The 20792-nt window shown below is 56.2% G+C and overlaps 1 protein-coding gene across 3 annotated transcripts in view; it reads left to right on the top strand.

Annotated features, from left to right (window-relative positions):
• The window catches only part of LOC138580080 (alpha-2-macroglobulin-like), a 551370-nt gene that overhangs the window by 305967 nt on the left and 224611 nt on the right, over positions 1-20792 (top strand). For all 3 annotated transcript variants that reach the window (XM_069650342.1, XM_069650343.1, XM_069650344.1), the window contains exons 15-16: positions 4492-4644; positions 9534-9701. In XM_069650342.1, the coding sequence (XP_069506443.1) occupies positions 4492-4644; positions 9534-9701 (321 nt within the window). The remainder of the gene's footprint in view (positions 1-4491; positions 4645-9533; positions 9702-20792) is intronic.

Below are 20792 nucleotides of genomic sequence, written 5' to 3' on the forward strand. Positions count from 1 at the left end.
CCAGGGTGTCTGGCTGTGGATGCCCCAGGGTGTCTGCCTCGGGATGCCCCAGGGTGTCTGCCTGTGGATGCCCCAAGGTGTCAGCCTGCGGATGCTCCAGGGTGCCTGGCTGTGGATGCCCCAGGGTGTCTGGCTGTGGATGCCCCAGGGTGTCTGCCTGTGGATGCCCAAGGGTGCCTGGCTGTGGATGCCCCAGGGTGTCTGGCTGTGGATGCCCCAGGGTGTCTGCCTGTGGATGTCCCGGGTGTTTGCCTGTGGATGCCCCAGGGTGTCTGGCTGTGGATGCCCCAGGGTGTCTGCCTGTAGAAGTGCCAGGTTGTCTGCCTGTGGATGCCCCGGGTGTCTGCCTGTGGATGCCCCAGGATGTCTGGCTGTGGATGCTTCAGGGTGTCTGGCTGTGGATGCTCCAGGGTGTCTGGCTGTGGATGCCCCAGGGTGTCTGGGTGTGGATGCTTCAGGGTGTCTGGCTGTGGATGCTCCAGGGTGTCTGGCTGTGGATGCCCCAGGGTGTCTCGCTGTGATTGCTCCAGGGTGTCTGGCTGTGGATGCCCCAGGGTGTCTGCCTCGGGATGCCCCAGGGTGTCTGCCTGTGGATGCCCCAGGGTGTCTGCCTGTGGATTCTCCAGGGTGTCTGGCTGTGGATGCCCCAGGGTGTCTGGTTGTGATTGCTCCCGGGTGTCTGGCTGTGGATGCCCCAGGGTGTCTGGCTGTGGATGCTCCAGGGTGTCTGGCTGTGGATTCCCCAGGGTGTCTGCCTCGGGATGCCCCAGGGTGTCAGCCTGTGGATACTCCAGGGTGTCTGGCTGTGGATGCCCCAGGGTGTTTGGCTGTGGATGCCCCAGGGTGTCTGCCTGTGGATGCCCCGGCTGTTTGCCTGTGGATGCCCCAGGGTGCCTGGCTGTCGATCCCCCCAGGGTGTCTGGCTGTGGATGCTCCAGGGTGTCTGGCTGTGGATGCTCCAGGTGTCTGGCTGTGGATGCTCAGGGTGTCTGGCTGTGGATGCCCCAGGGTGTCTGGCTGTGATTGCTCCAGGGTGTCTGGCTGTGGATGCCCCAGGGTGTCTGGCTGTGGATGCTCCAGGGTGTCTGGCTGTAGATGCCCCAGGGTGTCTGGCTGTGGATGCCCCAGGATGTCTGGCTGTGGATGCCCCAGGGTCTCTGGCTGTGGATGCTCCATGGTGTCTGGCTGTGGATGCCCCAGGGTGTCTGCCTGTGGATGCCCCGGGTGTTTGCCTGTGGATGCTCCAGGGTGTCTGGCTGTGGATGCCCCAGGGTGCCTGGCTGTCGATCCCCCCAGGGTGTATTGCTGTGGATGCTCAGGGTGTCTGGCTGTGGATGCCCCAGGGTGTCTGGCTGTGGATGCCCCAGGGTGTCTGGCTGTAGAAGTACCAGGTTGTCTGCCTGTGGATGCTACAGGGTGTCTGGCTGTGGATGCCCCAGGGTGTCTGACTGTGGATGCCCCAGGGTGTCTGGCTGTGGATGCCCCAGGGTGTCTGCCTGTGGATGCCCCAGGGTGTCTGGCTGTGGATGCCCCAGGGTGTCTGCCTGTGGATGCTCCAGAGTGTGTGCCTGTGGATGCCCCAGGGTGTCTGCCTGTGGATGCTCCAGGGTGTTTGGCAGGGTGTCTGGCTGTGGATGCCCCAGGGTGTCTGGCTGTGGATGCTCCAGGGTGTCTGGCTGTGGATGCCCCAGGGTGTCTGCCTCGGGATGCCCCAGGGTGTCTGCCTGTGGATGCCCCAGGGTGTCTGCCTGTGGATGCTCCAGGGTGTCTGTCTGTGGATGCCCCAGGGTGTCTGGCTGTGATTGCTCCAGGGCGTCTGGCTGTGGATGCCCCAGGGTATCTGGCTGTGGATGCTCCAGGGTGTCTGGCTGTGGATGCCCCAGGGTGTCAGCCTGTGGATGCTCCAGGGTGCCTGCCTGTGGATGCCCCAGGGTGTCAGCCTGTGGATGCTCCAGGGTGCCTGGCTGTGGATGCCCCAGGGTGTCTGGCTGTGGATGCCCCAGGGTGTCTGCCTGTGGATGCCCCGGGTGTTTGCCTGTGGATGCCCCAGGGTGCCTGGCTGTGGATGCTCAGGGGTGGCTTTTGGTGCCCCAGGGTGTCTGGCTGTGGATGCCCCAGGGTGTCTGGCTGTGGATGCTCCAGGGTGTCTGGCTGTGGATGCCCCAGGTTGTCTGGCTGTGATTGCTCCAGGGTGTCTGGCTGTGGATGCCCAGGGTGTCTGGCTGTGGATGCTCCAGGGTGTCTGGCTGTGGATGCTCCAGGGTGTCTGGCTGTGGATGCTCCAGGGTGTCTGGCTGTGGATGCCCCAGGGTGTCTGGCTGTGATTGCTCCAGGGTGTCTGGCTGTGGATGCCCCAGGGTGTCTGCCTCGGGATGCCCCAGGGTGTCTGCCTGTGGATGCCCCAGGGTGTCTGCCTGTGGATGCTCCAAGGTGTCTGGCTGTGGATGCCCCAGGGTGTCTGGCTGTGATTGCTCCAGGGTGTCTGGCTGTGGATGCCCCAGGGTATCTGGCTGTGGATGCTCCAGGGTGTCTGGCTGTGAATGCCCCAGGGTGTCTGCCTCGGGATGCCCCAGGGTGTCTGCCTGTGGATGCCCCAGGGTGTCTGGCTGTGGATGTCCCAGGGTGTCTGCCTGTGGATGCTCCAGGGTGCCTGACTGTGGATGCCCCAGGGTGTCTGGCTGTGGATGCTCCAGGGTGTATTGCTGTGGATGCTCAGGGTGTCTGGCTGTGGATGCCCCAGGGTGTCTGGCTGTGGATGCCCCAGGGTGTCTGCCTGTGGATGCCCCAGGGTGTCTGGCTGTGATTGCTCCAGGGTGTCTGGCTGTGGATGCCCCAGGGTGTCTGGCTGTGGATGCCCCAGGATGTCTGGCTGTGGATGCCCCGGGGTGTCTGGCTGTGGATGCTCCGGGGTGTCTGCCTGTGGATGCCCCAGGGTGTCTGGCTGTGGATGCCCCAGGGTGTCTGGCTGTGGATGCTCCAGGGTGTCTGGCTGTGGATGCCCCAGGGTGTCTGGCTGTAGAAGTGCCAGGTTGTCTGCCTGTGGATGCCCCGGGTGTCTGCCTGTGGATGCCCCAGGATGTCTGGCTGTGGATGCCCCAGGGTGTCTGGCTGTGGATGCTCCAGGGTATCTGGCTGTGGATGCCCCAGGGTGTCTGGCTGTGGATGCTCCAGGGTGTCTGGCTGTGGATGCCCCAGGGTGTCTGGCTGTGGATGCCCCAGGGTGTCTGCCTGTGGATGCTCCATGGTGTCTGGCTGTGGATGCCCCAGGGTGTCTGGCTGTGGATGCTCCAGGGTGTCTGGCTGTGGATGCTCCAGGGTGTCTGGCTGTAGAAGTGCCAGGTTGTCTGCCTGTGGACTCCCCGGGTGTCTGCCTGTGGATGCTCCAGCTTGTCTGCCTGTGGATGCCCCAAGTGTCTGCCTGTGGATGCTCCAGGGTGTCTGGCTGTGGATGCTCCAGGGTGTTTGCCTGTGGATGCTCCAGGGTGTCTGGCTGTGGATGCCCCGGGTGTCTGCCTGTGGATGCTCCAGGGTGTCTGGCTGTGGATGCTCCAGGGTGTCTGCCTGTGGATGCTCCAGGTGTCTGGCTGTAGAAGTACCAGGTTGTCTGCCTGTGGATGCTCCAGGGTGTCTGGCTGTGGATGCCCCAGGGTGTCTGGCTGTGGATGCTTCAGGGTGTCTGGCTGTGAATGCCCCAGGGTGTCTGGCTGTGGATGCCCCAGGGTGCCTGGCTGTAGAAGTACCAGGTTGTCTGCCTGTCGATCCCCCCAGGGTGCCTGGCTGTGGATGCCCCAGGGTGTCTGGCTGTGGATGCCCCAGGGTGTCTGGCTGTGGATGCCCCAGGGTGTCTGCCTGTGGATGCCCCGGGTGTTTGCCTGTGGATGCCCCAGGGTGCCTGGCTGCCGATCCCCCCAGTGTGTCTGGCTGTGGATGCTCCAGGGTGTCTGGCTGTGGATGCCCCAGGGTGTCTGGCTGTGGATGCCCCAGGGTGCCTGGCTGTAGAAGTACCAGGTTGTCTGCCTGTCGATCCCCCAGGGTGTCTGGCTGTGGATGCTCCAGGGTGTCTGGCTGTGGATGCTCCAGGGTGTCTGGCTGTGGATGCCCCAGGGTGTCTGGCTGTGGATGCCCCAGGGTGTCTGGCTGTGGATGCCCCAGGGTGTCTGGCAGTGGACACCTTATAGTGGCATTCCCACGAGGTGTGCCTGTACAATAGCGTGAATATGAGAACAAGTGGTGAGCCTGCTTCTGAGGGCGAGTGTTGGGGTAAGGTTGGGGGGGTGACCCATCAGGAAATACAGTGATGTCCCCAGTATTCCTGCAGGTGAGGGATGCATAGTTATCATGGTCGTCTCCAGCACCCACCCTCACTCACCTTCTTCACTCAGTGGTGGAATGAGTGCACTACTGTGCTGCATTCTGTGCTATGTCTTCGTTCTAGCCATGAGCTTGACCCTAACTAACCCCTTCTTTTCTCTCTCTCGCTTTTGTTCACAGGTCAACCTCACCGTCTCAGCACAGAAGGCCCTGCCGGGTGCCAACATCACCGTGAATCTCCAGGCCGCACCAAACTCTCAGTGCGGCCTCCGCGCCATCGACCAGAGCATCAACCTCCTGAGTGGCCAAGGCTCCCAAACCTTGGCACAAGAGGTAAGATTGTGCCTGCTGTGCTTGCCACCCCCCTCTCTTTACCTATGGTGGTATAGACCACATTCTGGGACAGTGGGTGTTGTGGGTCATTCTTCAGCAGTCAGGGGTGTCGAAACATGTTGGGGAGTTCTGAGTTATACAGACAGAGGTACAGATGTCCCGGCCTGCCAGTGCAAAGGCCTATCCTCAAACAGCACTACTTCCAAAGGCTAGTCTGCCCTGAGTGCCCCGTGCACATTTACCCCGGGCACCACCTTGCTGCGTGACCCCGGCTATAGATCATGTGTTCATGCTTGAGGCTGGCCTGGCACTGGACAGCCTTTGACAGGCTCTTATGTAACCCAGTTGAACACCTCACAAGCCAAGGTATGTGTGTTCTTGCCTTGACCGTTAGTGTGTGCATGTGCATATGTGTGTGGTGATGTGTGCTCCACTCACCTCATGACATGTGTCCCAAAGGCTCTATTCTCCCCACCGCCCTCTCTCGTTCTCTATCTGTCCGTCTCTCACTGTGTGTCCTTCTCTCTTTCCTGGTTGGGAGTCCTTCTACCACCTGTGGTAGTCCAGCATTGGGGTAGACTGGCCTATAGGGAACTTTGGAGATTTCCCAGTAGGCCCCTGTACCCTCCATCTCTTTTGTGTGGTGACCTATTTTATTTCCACATTTTCTCATAGGAAAAGGAATGGGCTTGTTGAAAATGTGTAATATGGGGCCACTTTGAACATTATTTCCAGGGCCCCTTTTGGTTCCCAGCCCATCCCTGCTTTCACGTACCCTTGTTCTGGCATCTGGTCAGACTGTGGTCTTGTGCGGTGTTGCCAGAATGGTCTGTGTTTTGCTGTTCAGACATGCCACACCACTGCTCTTTTCGCCCTTTGTATGGGGCGGGCCTGGCCCTTTGCCGATGGGGACACGGAATACGGTGCGCACCCTCAGTGTGCAAGCCATTGTGCTCCACAACTAGTCCAGTACTAAGCTTAACTGGCATCTACTGTTCCAGGTCAAAAGCGTTTTGTGGAAGAGGTGGACCTTGTCAAGTCTCCTGGAAGAGGCCCACGCTTGCTTCCAAGGCAGCGAACCTGCCAAACTACACATTAACTGCACGGTCCAGCGTGTGTGCCAAGGTGGAACACTAACTGACAAGACTGATGCCCTCATTCACCCCAGTAGCCATTGCACAGAAGGTTTAGGAACCGGGTGGCATACTTTGTGCCCATATACGTCTTCTGGTCAAAACAATCGATAGAAAGGGTTGCCCCGACACCGACTGATGACCGCCTCATCGCAGATCTGTCAGGTTCTACAGTTGTCTGCAAAGTTGACCTGCACACAGGATACCACCAACTCATGCTAAGCAAGGAGTCCACACAAATAATGACTTTTCCAACACATGTCAGTCTCTGCCAATGTAAGACAGTAGGTGTTGGTGCGTCCTCGGCTGCAGAAGTGTTCCAAGACATCATATGGAGGACTCTTCTTGCTCTTCAGGCGGCCATGCCTTTGAAGAGTCCCCTTCCAGCGCTGGCATGCTCTGCAAGCAGGTCCTAGAATGTCAAGCGGTGACCCGGCACCTGCCAGACTGCGGGCTCACACCACTAGTATGGATGCATCAGAGAAAGGCCAGATTTTCCTAGTTATCTTTTCAGAAAAGATGCTGTTACGGTCAGCTCAAAGAAGCGTTTGGCATTAGCACTCCCTATGCCCCACAGACAGCTACAGAGCTCCAAGGCTTCGTAGGAAGCGAAGACTACTGTGGCACTTCCCTACCCAGCATGCACCACTGAGGGGCCCACTGAGAGGCTAAGACTGGAATGGCGCACAGCAATCGTCCTTCCGGACGGTGAAGAATGCATTCACCATGACACCAGGATGTAGGACTAGCACCGAGACCGTGGTGGTGGATGCCAGCCCGCGTGCTCTTCCAGCAGTGATCATGAGCCCTGCGCCGAAATGCGACACATGCACAATTGCCAGCAGAACACTCGCCCCCACAGAGAAGAACACTCGCCCCCACAGAGAAAATAGGCCCGCAAAGAGAGCCTCGAGGAATTTGGGCTTTGTTAAGTAGTCATCATTTCCATCGAGACACATGTGGCCTCCATTTTAGAGCTTCCCCAACCACAAACCACTCACTCCCATTTCTCAGGGCATCTCCCCTCCCCCACCTGCCAAAATTCACAAATAGATCTCCAATGGTCGGTTTGCCCTGTCCTAGAGATCCCTGCTCAATTCTTCCCAGACATCCAAGACCAGCGGTGACTGAAGGAATACCGGAATTGCTCAGGGAACAGCACCTTTCCACAGGAGGCCATAACTCCCCCCTCACCTCAGAAGCAGCGGTAACAGTAACCGCTTCACCTGGACTCCCGCAAAGAGGCCGCTGAAGTGTGATTGCAGCAGCACTCATGAAAAGAGCAGGGTTCTTAGCCCACAAACAAATCAAGACCCGATGATTGGCCCATTAGCTGAAGAAGTCGGACAGACCTGCCTTCTGTGTCGACCTCTCAGAGGAAAGAGGCCAAGGCGGGAGAAGCTCTAACTTCTGGTCACTCCCGGGAGCACCAGGTCTTCTTGCACTCAGTGAGGATGACTCAAGAGATCCAGAAGAAGACGCAGTGCCAACATTAGAGGAAATAACAGCGAGCATTGGCGACATCTCTGAGGGCACCTCTCCGGTGCCGCACGTTCCAGAACCCCTTGAGGAACTGATCATCCAGCATGTTGGAATCACCCCAAGAGATCGGTGATGCTGAGAGATCCACATGGAGTTAGAAGTCGGTGATGTGATGAGAATTTCACATGAAGAATCCAAAAACATAGAATTGACACGCTTCCAAATTTGCTGCAATTGTGAGACTCCATGCACCCTACGTTACACTCCTAAACGAGAGAACAGTGAGATGCACCGGTCCCTCTGCTCATGGACACCAGAACCACCAAAAAGGCAAGATTGGCGACATTAATTTATGGAGCGACAGTCATCCCCGAAAACTCTGGAGGATCTATAACGCGGAACTGTTCCCTCTGCAAGAAACTAAGATGCCCTCAGACATGCACCAGGACTCAAGAGACACAATGGCGATGATACACTCAGCCCTCTCCCAGACATCTCCACAGACTCAGCTCCAGATCGCTCAGTTATCTGCAGAACTTCCCAAGGTGGGACCAGAAGCTCTCCCAGGGCCGCTGCCACGCCAAGGATTGCGACGGCGCATCCAAGGTACCGCTGCCGTTCCTGCTGAACCAGAGTCCAAGTTCTGAATCATGGAACATCTCTTTAATAAGCACTGAATGTTCATTTCCATGTTGAAGGAGATGCCACTGGTTAATCTGTTTTGGAACATCCCGGATCCGGTTGAGCCCTGACTTTTCTACACATACACACTCAATCACCCTTGGGCTGTGGAGCTTGCATCGCATACCCGGGCAAACATAGGATCCGCCTTGCACTCGAGCTGGCAAGCAGCACGGAGATTGAAAGTAGCTGGTGCCTACGTGTCTGCTGGTTGAAGGCTTCTTGCCAGAGCAGAGGGGTACATGCGATATTGGCGGCACCTTTTCATGTAAATATTTGAGTCCCTTAATTACCACTGCCTGTTGACTTTACGCAGACACCTGACGTTGGACTCCTCTGAACAAAGCCAGGGTTGCCAGGAGCCATTATGGATCCACGTCGCATGTCCCGTCCCTGGAAGTTCTCCAAAGTGCCGGGGCTGTTGAGTTGAGACTCTGAGTAATGTTAGGAGACCCCGTCAGGACGTTCAGGAGACCCCTTGCCTCAGGAGCCGAACCGGAGACTAAGCAGGAGCATTGAGTTGGGAGTAGGACACACCTTATCCCATAGTATCATTGAGAGCGTCCACTGACCTGTGCCAGGCGTGCTTAGAAGCTGGTTCCTCTGCGCGAGGGACCCCACACGAACTTCACCCCCCTTCACCTTCCACCCCAGGGAGCTCCACCCCAGGGAGAACTCTCCTGGAGAGGCCATCTTAGTAAAGAACGACTGAGAGCCCACATCCTGAATATTGGAGCCTCGTATGGCAAAGTCTTCTCCAGCCCCGTGGCTTCCTTCACCTCAGCCCTTCTGCGTCTGCTGCGGTCAGGCCTAGTGGCCACCAGCCCCTCTGGCTGCACCGCGACCCCTGAATCGCCCACACTGAAACCTTTTCTTTAACCTTTTCCTACTTCTCTTGTGTGGGCCTTGAGACTCTGTCATATATTTAATTTTCATTGGACAATTATTCACAACGATGCAGTGTTGTTAAACGCATTTTTCCTTTGCCTGGACTGCACAGTTAGTTTTGCATCAGGCCTGTCTTCTGCACACCACAGCGCCTTGAGTTTGGCCTGGCTACCCAAAGGCAAGGCGAGGCACTAGCTAGCCATGTGCTGTCTTTCTGCCTGGGCATTTCCGTGGGTTTGTGCATTTGTCTGTCTGTCCCTCCACCTGTATTTAGACACACGTTGCTTGCACAGAACACCTAGGCACTGCTTTGGCTTTTGTGGTACTACAGACCTGCACCAAAAACACCCCTTTATGTTTCATAATAACTGCAAATATTTCTCTGAAGCAAATTAACTTAAACATCACTAAGAAAGTAAACCTGGGCAAGACCTACAACCCAAATAAATCAGGGGCTGTACCGAGTGGGCATGGTTTCCAAACCTCAGCTGTCTCAAAAGCGCCTAGCAATGGAGGTGAAAGAGTAAGCACTACCTGCATGTAAAGTCTTGATGGTGTTCAGAGTAGATTGCACTATAAAATGCTTGGATCCATGCCAGAGGTCCACAGTTCAACAACTCCGAGGCCAAGAGTGGTCACTCAGCAGCGTGGGTCCTTTTCTCTAAATGGATTCTCTTCTGGGTTCTTCCCCCCACCCCCCTACAGGTGTTCAATCGAATGCCCTCCCGAGAACTCTGGGGGTATCATCAAGAAGGCTTCAATCTGCAGGAACCCGAGCCCCCGTGCCAGAACCTGAAGAACATCTTCCAAGAAGGCGTGCCCTACATGGCACTGGACGTCAGCGGCGACGGGTCTGTCCATGGCCTCTTTCAGGTAAGTGTGCAGGTTCAGAACCCGAAGGGGGCACTGCGGTGGTGCATGAGGACAGGGCAGAGTCCAGGGACAGTTTCACGTCTCCACTCGTGCACATGAAAGGACATAGCTGCACCCTCCACAATGAAGCAATCACCTGCTACTCCCAGTATTAGGGCGGCCATCTTGAGCTGCTCGTGAAGTGCCAGCTTCTGCCTCCTTCTCCCTCAGGCTACTCCCAGTATTAGGGCGGCCATCTTGAGCTGTTCGTGAAGTGCCAGTTTCTGCCCCCTTCTCTCTCAGGCTCCGAGGTCTTGAGCTGCTCTGAAGTGCCAGCTTCTGCCTCCTTCTCCCTCAGGCTACTCCCAGCTTTAGGGCAGCCATCTTGATCTGCTTGTGAAGTGCCAGCTTCTGCCCCCTTCTTCCTCAGGCTACGCCCAGTATTAGGGCGGCCATCTTGAGCTGCTCGTGAAGTGCCAGCTTCTGCCTCCTTCTCCCTCAGGCTACTCCCAGTATTAGGGCGGCCATCTTGAGCTGTTCGTGAAGTGCCAGTTTCTGCCCCCTTCTCTCTCAGGCTCCGAGGTCTTGAGCTGCTCTGAAGTGCCAGCTTCTGCCTCCTTCTCCCTCAGGCTACTCCCAGCTTTAGGGCAGCCATCTTGATCTGCTTGTGAAGTGCCAGCTTCTGCCCCCTTCTTCCTCAGGCTACGCCCAGCATTAGGGCGGCCATCTTGAGCTGCTCGTGAAGTGCCAGCTTCTGCCTCCTTCTCCCTCAGGCTACGCCCAGAATTAGGGCCGCCATCTTGAGCTGCTCGTGAAGTGCCAGCTTCTGCCCCCTTCTTCCTCAGGCTACTCCCAGTATTAGGGCGGCCATCTGGAGCTGTTCGTGAAGTGCCAGTTTCTGCCCCCTTCTCTCTCAGGCTCCAAGGTCTTGAGCTGCTCTGAAGTGCTAGCTTCTGCCTCCTTATCCCTCAGGCAACTTCCAGCATTATGGCGGCCATCTTTAGCTACTCGTGAAGTGGCAGCTTCTGTCTCCTTCTCCATTAGGATACTCCTAGCATTAGGGTGGCCATCTTGAGCTGCTCGTGAAGTGCCAGCTTCTGCCTCCTTCTCCCTCAGGCTACTCCCAGCTTTAGGGCGGCCATCTTGAGCTACTCGTGAAGTGCCAGCTTCTGCCTCCTTCTCCCTCAGGCTACTCCCAGCATAATGGCGGGCATCTTGAGCTGCTCGTGAAGTGCCAGCTTCTGCCTCCTTCTTCCTCAGGCTACGCCCAGCATTAGGGCAGCCATCGTGAGCTGCTCGTGAAGTGCCAGCTTCTGCCCCCTTCTTCCTCAGGCTACTCCCAGCATTAGGGCAGCCATCGTGAGCTGCTCGTGAAGTGCCAGCTTCTGCCCCCTTCTCCCTCAGGCTACCCCCAGCATTAGGGCGGCCATCTTGAGCTGCTCGTGAAGTGCCAGCTTCTGCCTCCTTCTCCCTCAGGCTACGCCCAGAATTAGGGTGGCCATCTTGAGCTGCTCGTGAAGTGCCAGCTTCTGCCCCCTTCTCCCTCAGGCTACTCCCAGTATTTATGGCGGCCATCTTGAGCTGCTCGTGAAGTGCCAGCTTCTGCCTCCTTCTCCCTCAGGTTACTTCCAGCATTAGGGTGGCCATCTTGAGCTGCTCGTGAAGTGCCAGCTTCTGCCTCCTTCTCCCTCAGGCTACTCCCAGCATAATGGCGGGCATCTTGAGCTGCTCGTGAAGTGCCAGCTTCTGCCTCCTTCTTCCTCAGGCTACGCCCAGCATTAGGGCAGCCATCGTGAGCTGCTCGTGAAGTGCCAGCTTCTGCCCCCTTCTTCCTCAGGCTACTCCCAGCATTAGGGCAGCCATCGTGAGCTGCTCGTGAAGTGCCAGCCTCTGCCCCCTTCTCCCTCAGGCTACGCCCAGCATTAGGGCGGCCATCTTGAGCTGCTCGTGAAGTGCCAGCTTCTGCCTCCTTCTCCCTCAGGCTACGCCCAGAATTAGGGTGGCCATCTTGAGCTGCTCGTGAAGTGCCAGCTTCTGCCCCCTTCTCCCTCAGGCTACTCCCAGTATTTATGGCGGCCATCTTGAGCTGCTCGTGAAGTGCCAGCTTCTGCCTCCTTCTCCCTCAGGTTACTTCCAGCATTAGGGTGGCCATCTTTAGCTACTTGTGAAGTGCCCGCTTCTGCCTCCTTCTCCCTCAGGCTAGTTCCAGAATTAGGGCGGCCATCTTAAGCTGCTTGTGAAGTGCCAGCTTCTGCCTCCAGTATTAGGGAGGCCATCTTGCGCTGCTCGTGAAGTGCCCGCTTTTGCCTCCTTCTCCCTCAGGCTACTTCCAGCATTAGGGCGGCCATCTTGAGCTGCTTGTGAAGGGCCAGCTTCTGCCTCCTTCTCTCTCAGGCTACGCCCAGCATAAGGGCAGCCATCTTGTGCTGCTTGTGAAGTGCCAGCTTCTGCCTCCAGTATTAGGGCGGCCATCTTGAGCTGCTCGAGAAGTGCCAGCTTCTGCCTCCTTCTCCCTCAGGCTACTCCCAGCATTAGGGCGGCCATCTTGAGCTGCTCATGAGGTGCCAGCTTCTGCCTCCTTCTCCCTCAGGCTACTCCCAGTATTAGGGCGGCCATCTTGAGCTGCTCGTGAAGTGCCAGCTTCGGCCTCCTTCTCCCCCACGCTACTCCCAGCATTAGGGCGACCATCTTGAGCTGCTCGTGAAGTGCCAGCTTAGCATTAGGGCAGCCATCTTTAGCTGGTCATGAAGTACCAGCTTCTGCATCCTTCTCCCTCAGGCTACTCCCAGCAATAGGATGGCCATCTTGAGCTGCTCGTGAGTGCCAGCTTCTGCCTCCTTCTCCCTCAGGCTACGCCCAGAATTAGGGTGGCCATCTTGAGCTGCTCGTGAAGTGCCAGCTTCTGCCCCCTTCTCCCTCAGGCTACTCCCAGTATTTATGGCGGCCATCTTGAGCTGCTCGTGAAGTGCCAGCTTCTGCCTCCTTCTCCCTCAGGTTACTTCCAGCATTAGGGTGGCCATCTTTAGCTACTTGTGAAGTGCCCGCTTCTGCCTCCTTCTCCCTCAGGCTAGTTCCAGAATTAGGGCGGCCATCTTAAGCTGCTTGTGAAGTGCCAGCTTCTGCCTCCAGTATTAGGGAGGCCATCTTGCGCTGCTCGTGAAGTGCCCGCTTTTGCCTCCTTCTCCCTCAGGCTACTTCCAGCATTAGGGCGGCCATCTTGAGCTGCTTGTGAAGGGCCAGCTTCTGCCTCCTTCTCTCTCAGGCTACGCCCAGCATAAGGGCAGCCATCTTGTGCTGCTTGTGAAGTGCCAGCTTCTGCCTCCAGTATTAGGGCGGCCATCTTGAGCTGCTCGAGAAGTGCCAGCTTCTGCCTCCTTCTCCCTCAGGCTACTCCCAGCATTAGGGCGGCCATCTTGAGCTGCTCATGAGGTGCCAGCTTCTGCCTCCTTCTCCCTCAGGCTACTCCCAGTATTAGGGCGGCCATCTTGAGCTGCTCGTGAAGTGCCAGCTTCGGCCTCCTTCTCCCCCACGCTACTCCCAGCATTAGGGCGACCATCTTGAGCTGCTCGTGAAGTGCCAGCTTCTGCCTCCTTCTCCCTCAGGCTACGCCCAGAATTAGGGTGGCCATCTTGAGCTGCTCGTGAAGTGCCAGCTTCTGCCCCCTTCTCCCTCAGGCTACTCCCAGTATTTATGGCGGCCATCTTGAGCTGCTCGTGAAGTGCCAGCTTCTGCCTCCTTCTCCCTCAGGTTACTTCCAGCATTAGGGTGGCCATCTTTAGCTACTTGTGAAGTGCCCGCTTCTGCCTCCTTCTCCCTCAGGCTAGTTCCAGAATTAGGGCGGCCATCTTAAGCTGCTTGTGAAGTGCCAGCTTCTGCCTCCAGTATTAGGGAGGCCATCTTGCGCTGCTCGTGAAGTGCCCGCTTTTGCCTCCTTCTCCCTCAGGCTACTTCCAGCATTAGGGCGGCCATCTTGAGCTGCTTGTGAAGGGCCAGCTTCTGCCTCCTTCTCTCTCAGGCTACGCCCAGCATAAGGGCAGCCATCTTGTGCTGCTTGTGAAGTGCCAGCTTCTGCCTCCAGTATTAGGGCGGCCATCTTGAGCTGCTCGAGAAGTGCCAGCTTCTGCCTCCTTCTCCCTCAGGCTACTCCCAGCATTAGGGCGGCCATCTTGAGCTGCTCATGAGGTGCCAGCTTCTGCCTCCTTCTCCCTCAGGCTACTCCCAGTATTAGGGCGGCCATCTTGAGCTGCTCGTGAAGTGCCAGCTTCGGCCTCCTTCTCCCCCACGCTACTCCCAGCATTAGGGCGACCATCTTGAGCTGCTCGTGAAGTGCCAGCTTAGCATTAGGGCAGCCATCTTTAGCTGGTCATGAAGTACCAGCTTCTGCATCCTTCTCCCTCAGGCTACTCCCAGCAATAGGATGGCCATCTTGAGCTGCTCGTGAGTGCCAGCTTCTGCCTCCTTCTCCCTCAGGCTACTCCCAGCATAATGGCGGGCATCTTGAGCTGCTCGTGAAGTGCCAGCTTCTGCCTCCTTCTTCCTCAGGCTACGCTCAGTATTAGGGCAGCCATCGTGAGCTGCTCGTGAAGTGCCAGCTTCTGCCCACTTCTCCCTCAGGCTACTCCCAGCATTAGGGCAGCCATCGTGAGCTGCTCGTGAAGTGCCAGCTTCTGCCCCCTTCTCTCTCAGGCTACGCCCAGAATTAGGGCGGCCATCTTGAGCTGCTCATGAAGTGCCAGCTTCTGCCTCCTTCTCCCTCAGGCTACGCCCAGAATTAGGGTGGCCATCTTGAGCTGCTCGTGAAGTGCCAGCTTCTGCCCCCTTCTCCCTCAGGCTACTCCCAGTATTTAGGGCGGCCATCTTGAGCTGCTCGTGAAGTGCCAGCTTCTGCCTCTTTCTCCCTCAGGTTACTTCCAGCATTAGGGTGGCCATCTTTAGCTGCTTGTGAAGTGCCCGCTTCTGCCTCCTTCTCCCTCAGGCTACTTCCAGCATTAGGGCGGCCATCTTAAGCTGCTTGTGAAGGGCCCGCTTCTGCCTCCTTCTCTCTCAGGCTATGCCCAGCATTAGGGTGGCCATCTTGTGCTGCTTGTGAAGTGCCAGCTTCTGCCTCCAGTATTAGGGCGGCCATCTTGAGCTGCTCGTGAAGTGCCAGCTTCTGCCCCCTTCTCCCTCAGGCTACTCCCAGTATTTAGGGCGGCCATCTTGAGCTGCTCGTGAAGTGCCAGCTTCTGCCTCCTTCTCCCACAGGTTACTTCCAGCATTAGGGTGGCCATCTTTAGCTGCTTGTGAAGTGCCCGCTTTTGCCTCCTTCTCCCTCAGGCTTCTTCCAGCATTAGGGCGGCCATCTTGAGCTGCTTGTGAAGGGCCCGCTTCTGCCTCCTTCTCTCTCAGGCTACGCCTAGCATTAGGGCGGCTATCTTGTGCTGCTTGTGAAGTGACAGCTTCTACCTCCAGTATTAGGGCGGCCATCTTGAGCTGCTCGTGAAGTGCCAGCTTCTGCCTCCTTCTCCCTCAGGTTACTCCCAGCATTAGGGCGGCCATCTTTAGCTGCTCGTGAAGTGCCAGTTTCTGCCTCCTTCTCCCCCAGGCTACTCCCAGCATTAGGGCGGCCATCTTGAGCTGCTCGTGAAGTGCCTCCTTCTTCCTCAGGCTACGCCCAGCATTAGGGCAGCCATCGTGAGCTGCTCGTGAAGTGCCAGCTTCTGCCCCCTTATCCCTCAGGCTACTCCCAGCATTAGGGCAGCCATCGTGAGCTGCTCGTGAAGTGCCAGCTTCTGCCCCCTTCTCCCTCAGGCTACGCCCAGCATTAGGGCGGCCATCTTCAGCTGCTCGTGAAGTGCCAGCTTCTGCCTCCTTCTCCCTCAGGCTACGCCCAGAATTAGGGCGGCCATCTTGAGCTGCTTGTGAAGTGCCAGCTTCTGCCCCCTTCTCCCTCAGGCTACTCCCAGTATTTGGGGCGGCCATCTTGAGCTGCTCGTGAAGTGCCAGATTCTGCCTCCTTCTCCCTCAGGTTACTTCCAGCATTAGGGTGGCCATCTTTAGCTGCTTGTGAAGTACCCGCTTCTGCCTCCTTCTCCTTCAGGCTACTTCCAGCATTATGGCGGCCATCTTAAGCTGCTTGTGAAGGGCCAGCTTCTGCCTCCAGTATTAGGGCGGCCATCTTGAGCTGCTCGTGAAGTGCCAGCTTCTGCCCCCTTCTCCCTCAGGCTACTCCCAGTATTTAGGGCGGCCATCTTGAGCTGCTCGTGAAGTGCCAGCTTCTGCCTCCTTCTTCCACAGGTTACTTCCAGCATTAGGGTGGCCATCTTGAGCTGCTTGTGAAGGGCCCGCTTCTGCCTCCTTCTCCCTCAGGCTACTCCCAGCATTAGGGCGGCCATCTTTAGCTGCTCGTGAAGTGCCAGTTTCTGCCTCCTTCTCCCCCAGGCTACTCCCAGCATTAGGGCGGCCATCTTGAGCTGCTCATGAGGTGCCAGCTTCTGCCTCCTTCTCCCTCAGGCTACTCCCAGTATTAGGGCGGCCATCTTGAGCTGCTCGTGAAGTGCCAGCTTCGGCCTCCTTCTCCCCCACGCTACTCCCAGCATTAGGGCGACCATCTTGAGCTGCTCGTGAAGTGCCAGCTTAGCATTAGGGCAGCCATCTTTAGCTGCTCATGAAGTGCCAGCTTCTGCATCCTTCTCCCTCAGGCTATTCCCAGTATTAGGGTGGCCATCTTGAGCTGCTCGTGAAATGCCAGCTTCTGTCTCCTTCTCCCCCAGGCTACTCCCAGTTCTAGGGCGGCCATCTTGAGCTGCTCGTGAAGTGCCAGCTTCTGCCTCCTTCTCCCTCAGACTACTCCCATTATTAGGGCAGCCACCTTGAGCTGCTTGTGAAGTACCAGCTTCTGCCTCCTTCTCCCTCAGGCTACTCCCAGCATTAGGGCGGCCCTCAGGCTCCCAGCATTAGGGCGGCCGTCTTGAGCTGCTTGTGAAATGGCAGCTTCTGACTCCTTCTCCCTCAGGCTACTTCCAGCATTAGAGCGGCCATCTTTAGCTGCTCGTGAAGTGCCAGCTTCTGCCTCCTTCTCCCTCACACTACTCCCAGCATTAGGGCGGCCATCTTTAGCTGCTTGTGAAGTGCCAGCTTCTGCCTCCTAGTCCCTCAGGCTACGCCCAGCATTAGGACGACCATCGTGAGCTGCTCGTGAAGTGCCAGCTTCTGCCTCCTTCTCCCTCAGGCTACGCCCAGCATTAGAGCGGTCATCTTGAGCTGCTCGTGAAGTTCCAGCTTCTGCCTCCTTCTCATTCAGGCTACGCCCAGCATTAGGGCAGCCATCTTCACCTGCTTATGAAGTGCAGCTTCTGCATCCTTCTTCCTCAGGCTACGCCCAGCATTAGGGCAGCCATCTTGAGCTGCTCATGAAGTGCCAGCTTCTGCATCCTTCTTCCTCAGGCTACGCCCAGCATTAGGGCAGCCATCTTGAGCTGCTCATGAAGTGCCATCTTCTGCATCCTTCTTTCTCAGGCTACGCCCAGCATTAGGGCAGCCATCTTGAGCTGTTTGTGAAGTGCCAGTTTCTGCCCCCTTCTCCCTCAGGCTCCAAGGTCTTGAGCTGCTCGTGAAGTGCCAGCTTCTGTCTCCTTCTCCCTCAGGCTACTTCCAGCATTAGGGCGGCCATCTTTAGCTGCTCGTGAAGTGCCAGCTGCTGTCTCCTTCTCCATTAGGATACTCCCAGCATTAGGGCGGCCATCTTGAGCAGCTCGTGAAGTGCCAGCTTTTGCCTCCTTCTCCATTAGGCTACTCCCAGCATTAGGGCGGCCATCTTGAGCTGCTCGTGAAGTGCCAGCTTCTGCCTCCTTCTCCCTCAGACTACTCCCAGCATTAGGGCGGCCATCTTGAGCTGCTCACGAAGTGCCAGCTTCTGCATGCTTCTTCCTCAGGCTACGCCCAGTATTAGGGCAGCCATCTTGAGCTCCTCATGAAGTGCCAGCTTCTGCCTCCTTCTCCCTCAGGCTACTCCCAGCATTAGGGCGGCCATCTTGAGCTGCTTATGAAGTGCCAGCTTCTGCCCATTTCTCCCTCAGGCTACTCCCAGCATTAGGGCAGCCATCTTGAGCTGCTCATGAAGTGCCAGCTTCTGCTCCCTTCTCCCTCAGACTACTCCCAGCATTAGGGCGGCCATCTTGAGCTGCTCACGAAGTGCCAGCTTCTGCATGCTTCTTCCTCAGGCTACGCCCAGTATTACGGCAGCCATCTTGAGCTCCTCATGAAGTGCCAGCTTCTGCCTCCTTCTCCCTCAGGCTACTCCCAGCATTAGGGCGGCCATCTTGAGCTGCTTATGAAGTGCCAGCTTCTGCCCATTTCTCCCTCAGGCTACTCCCAGCATTAGGGCAGCCATCTTGAGCTGCTCATGAAGTGCCAGCTTCTGCTCCCTTCTCCCTCAGACTACTCCCAGTATTTAGGGCGGCCATCTTGAGCTGCGCGTGAAGTGCCAGCTTCTGCCTCCTTCTCCCTCAGGCTACACCCAGCATTAGGGTGGCCATCTTGAGCTGCTCATGAAATGCCAGCTTCTGCCTCCTTCTCCCTCAGGCTACACCCAGCATTAGGGCAGCCATCTTGAGCTGCTCATGAAGTGCCAGCTTCTGCTCCCTTCTCCCTCAGGCTACACCAAGCATTAGGGCGGCCATCTTGAGCTGCTCATGAAATGCCAGCTTCTGCCTCCTTCTCCCTCAGGCTACTCCCAGCATTAGGGCAGTGGTCGAAGTTTACGAAAAGATGTAGAGGAACGATGTTCCCTGCTGGTCTGCCCGGCTCCCCACAAACCCCATCACCACATCGCCTCCCACACACAATACAAACCCCCAAACACATGCACCTGCCGTTTAAGGGAATGTAAAGTGTAGTGCATTGAAAGTGCAATTTTCAACTTCTTGCTACCCTGTTATTTGAAAACAAAACCGTTCCGGAACTGTTTCTTTTTAAAATAAAAGTATAGGAGCAGTAAAACGTAATTTTTAAAAGTAGAGGAGCACCGCTCCCAACCACTCCCGCTCACTTCGACCACTGCATTAGGGCGGCCATCTTGAACTGCTCGTGAAGTGCCAGCTTCTGCCTCCTTTTCCCTCAGACTACTACCGGCATTAGGGCGGCCATCTTGAGCTGCTCGTGAAGTGCAAGCTTCTGCCTCCTTCTCCCTCAGGCTGACAGTTCACCTGTGCAGCCCAGTCAATCCACCTCTCTCTCTAAACCATGCCCCTCTCCCCCCCCACTAACACACACACATCTCCATCTCGCTCCACCTTACACTACTCGCACAACCAACTGGTGAACACAGCAGCGAGGTGCCTGCACGCAGACTGCGTTAACACACCAATGCCACTGCAGACTTATGTAGCCCTATCACACACCCCCAAGCACACCAGCGACCAATCAGCTGATCGATATTGGCCACTAACCACCTATTACCACAGGGACACTCAAGAACCCATGGCCTGCTCATGTTAATACCAATTATCAAAATTAGGGGTGCAGAGCGCACAAGGCTCATGGATGAGAAGGGGAAACCTTAGACTCACCTCAAATAAGACTGAGACCATGGTTTACCCAGGCAACAAAGCCATGCTCTACGGAGACATCAAAAGTGGTCAAGAACGGAGGGATCCCCATGGCCCGCCGACTAACCCTTGAACCGCAAATCAACACTGTGTTCAGAAAGTGCTTCTTCCACCTGCAGTGAGTGAGTCGACTCATAAGCGGCCTGACTTTCACACATAACACCAGCTTGCTTACAAAAATGGATTATTTTAAATCTAGTGGTAAGTGAGTAGGTTGTGATTACCGACTGTGCTACTTTTTAGTCTGATACTAATTATAAATGCATGAATACATGTGTTACAGGCTAATCCAGCTCCCTCGTGCTACTTCCTGCATTCCAAGCACTCGGCACTTGACACAAATACTACACAAGAGACCAGAAGTGGGGTGAAAAGTGCTGTAATGCAAACACACACCAGTGCATAGGAGGGCTGCATTCTGCTCTGCCCCTCCCAGGCCTGGCTCATCCTTATGTACAGTGGAGCAGCTACATCTATTCTCCAACCCATAAACCCGCACGTATGATAACACACAGGTCATTTCGCCGTACGGGGGGAAAAGTACATTTCGCAACTGCAGGCTGTTTCTGCGAGGCAGGCTCTGGCAGCCTTGGGATTTGAGCCAGCAGCTTCAACACTGTGTACTTCTCAGGAGGGGCTGTTCATGCCGGGCAGTCTGAGGCATCACTGCCTTCAACAGCTCAGCTCTGCTGTGCTCTGCGACATCGCTGTTAGGGCAGCCTCTTAGGCCAGTCCATTTGTATCCGATGAATCTCAAAGAAACCAAAAGAAAGTGCAGAATTAGAAATATAACAACATGTATATGTTGACGGTAGCTGCATAAGGTATGTCCCAAACCATTGGAACACTTAGTGCTCTAGTACATCATGTCTTCTTTGGGAAAATGTATACTATTAGTCTGATGTTTGGATCATTGCTGTAAGCTAAATGCATATGGTACAGTTCAAGAAAAGAACAAAGTAAAATAGAGCACGCTTCCCTTCCCCAGGAAGAGGTTCATTTCCTTAGGAACAACCCTAAAAGGTTCACTTGTCAGGACAAAGGAGAGGCAAATTGCTTGATGAAAATCCTAGGGAGCTCAACCGGCGGGTCACTTGCTAACCAACTTTAATGAGCTACAATGGCCGACACATGTTTCGCACTAAAACAGGCTAGCAATATAATGCTGATAGTGTGTGCTTCCTCAGGGCCTGTTACTAAATTCCAGCCAAGTCTCTGTGTCTCATTAGAGAGGCAAGTATGGTTAGCTCATCTGAGCTTGCGTTCGCGGGTACCTTCTTAGCAAGCAAGCACTGGTATGAGGAAACTAGATGTTTGGTTTACCTAGGTGACTCGCGGAAGCACACAGGATATGTCAGCACTCTGAGTATTGGCAGAAGGGTTGGAGGGTTAGTACCAGAGGAGAGAGAGTGTGAACTAAGATGGGTCAGGTCCTAGGACAGTAAGGGGATGCGTCTACTGGAGCGGTCGGTGGGTGCAGGGTGAGTGCAGAGAGTGGGCAGGGAAAGTGAGAGCCAGAAGGATT

This window comes from Ambystoma mexicanum, chromosome 3p (assembly GCF_040938575.1).
Source record: "Ambystoma mexicanum isolate Mex_15411 chromosome 3p, UKY_AmexF1_1, whole genome shotgun sequence".
In the NCBI taxonomy this organism is placed as follows: Eukaryota; Metazoa; Chordata; class Amphibia; order Caudata; family Ambystomatidae; genus Ambystoma; species Ambystoma mexicanum.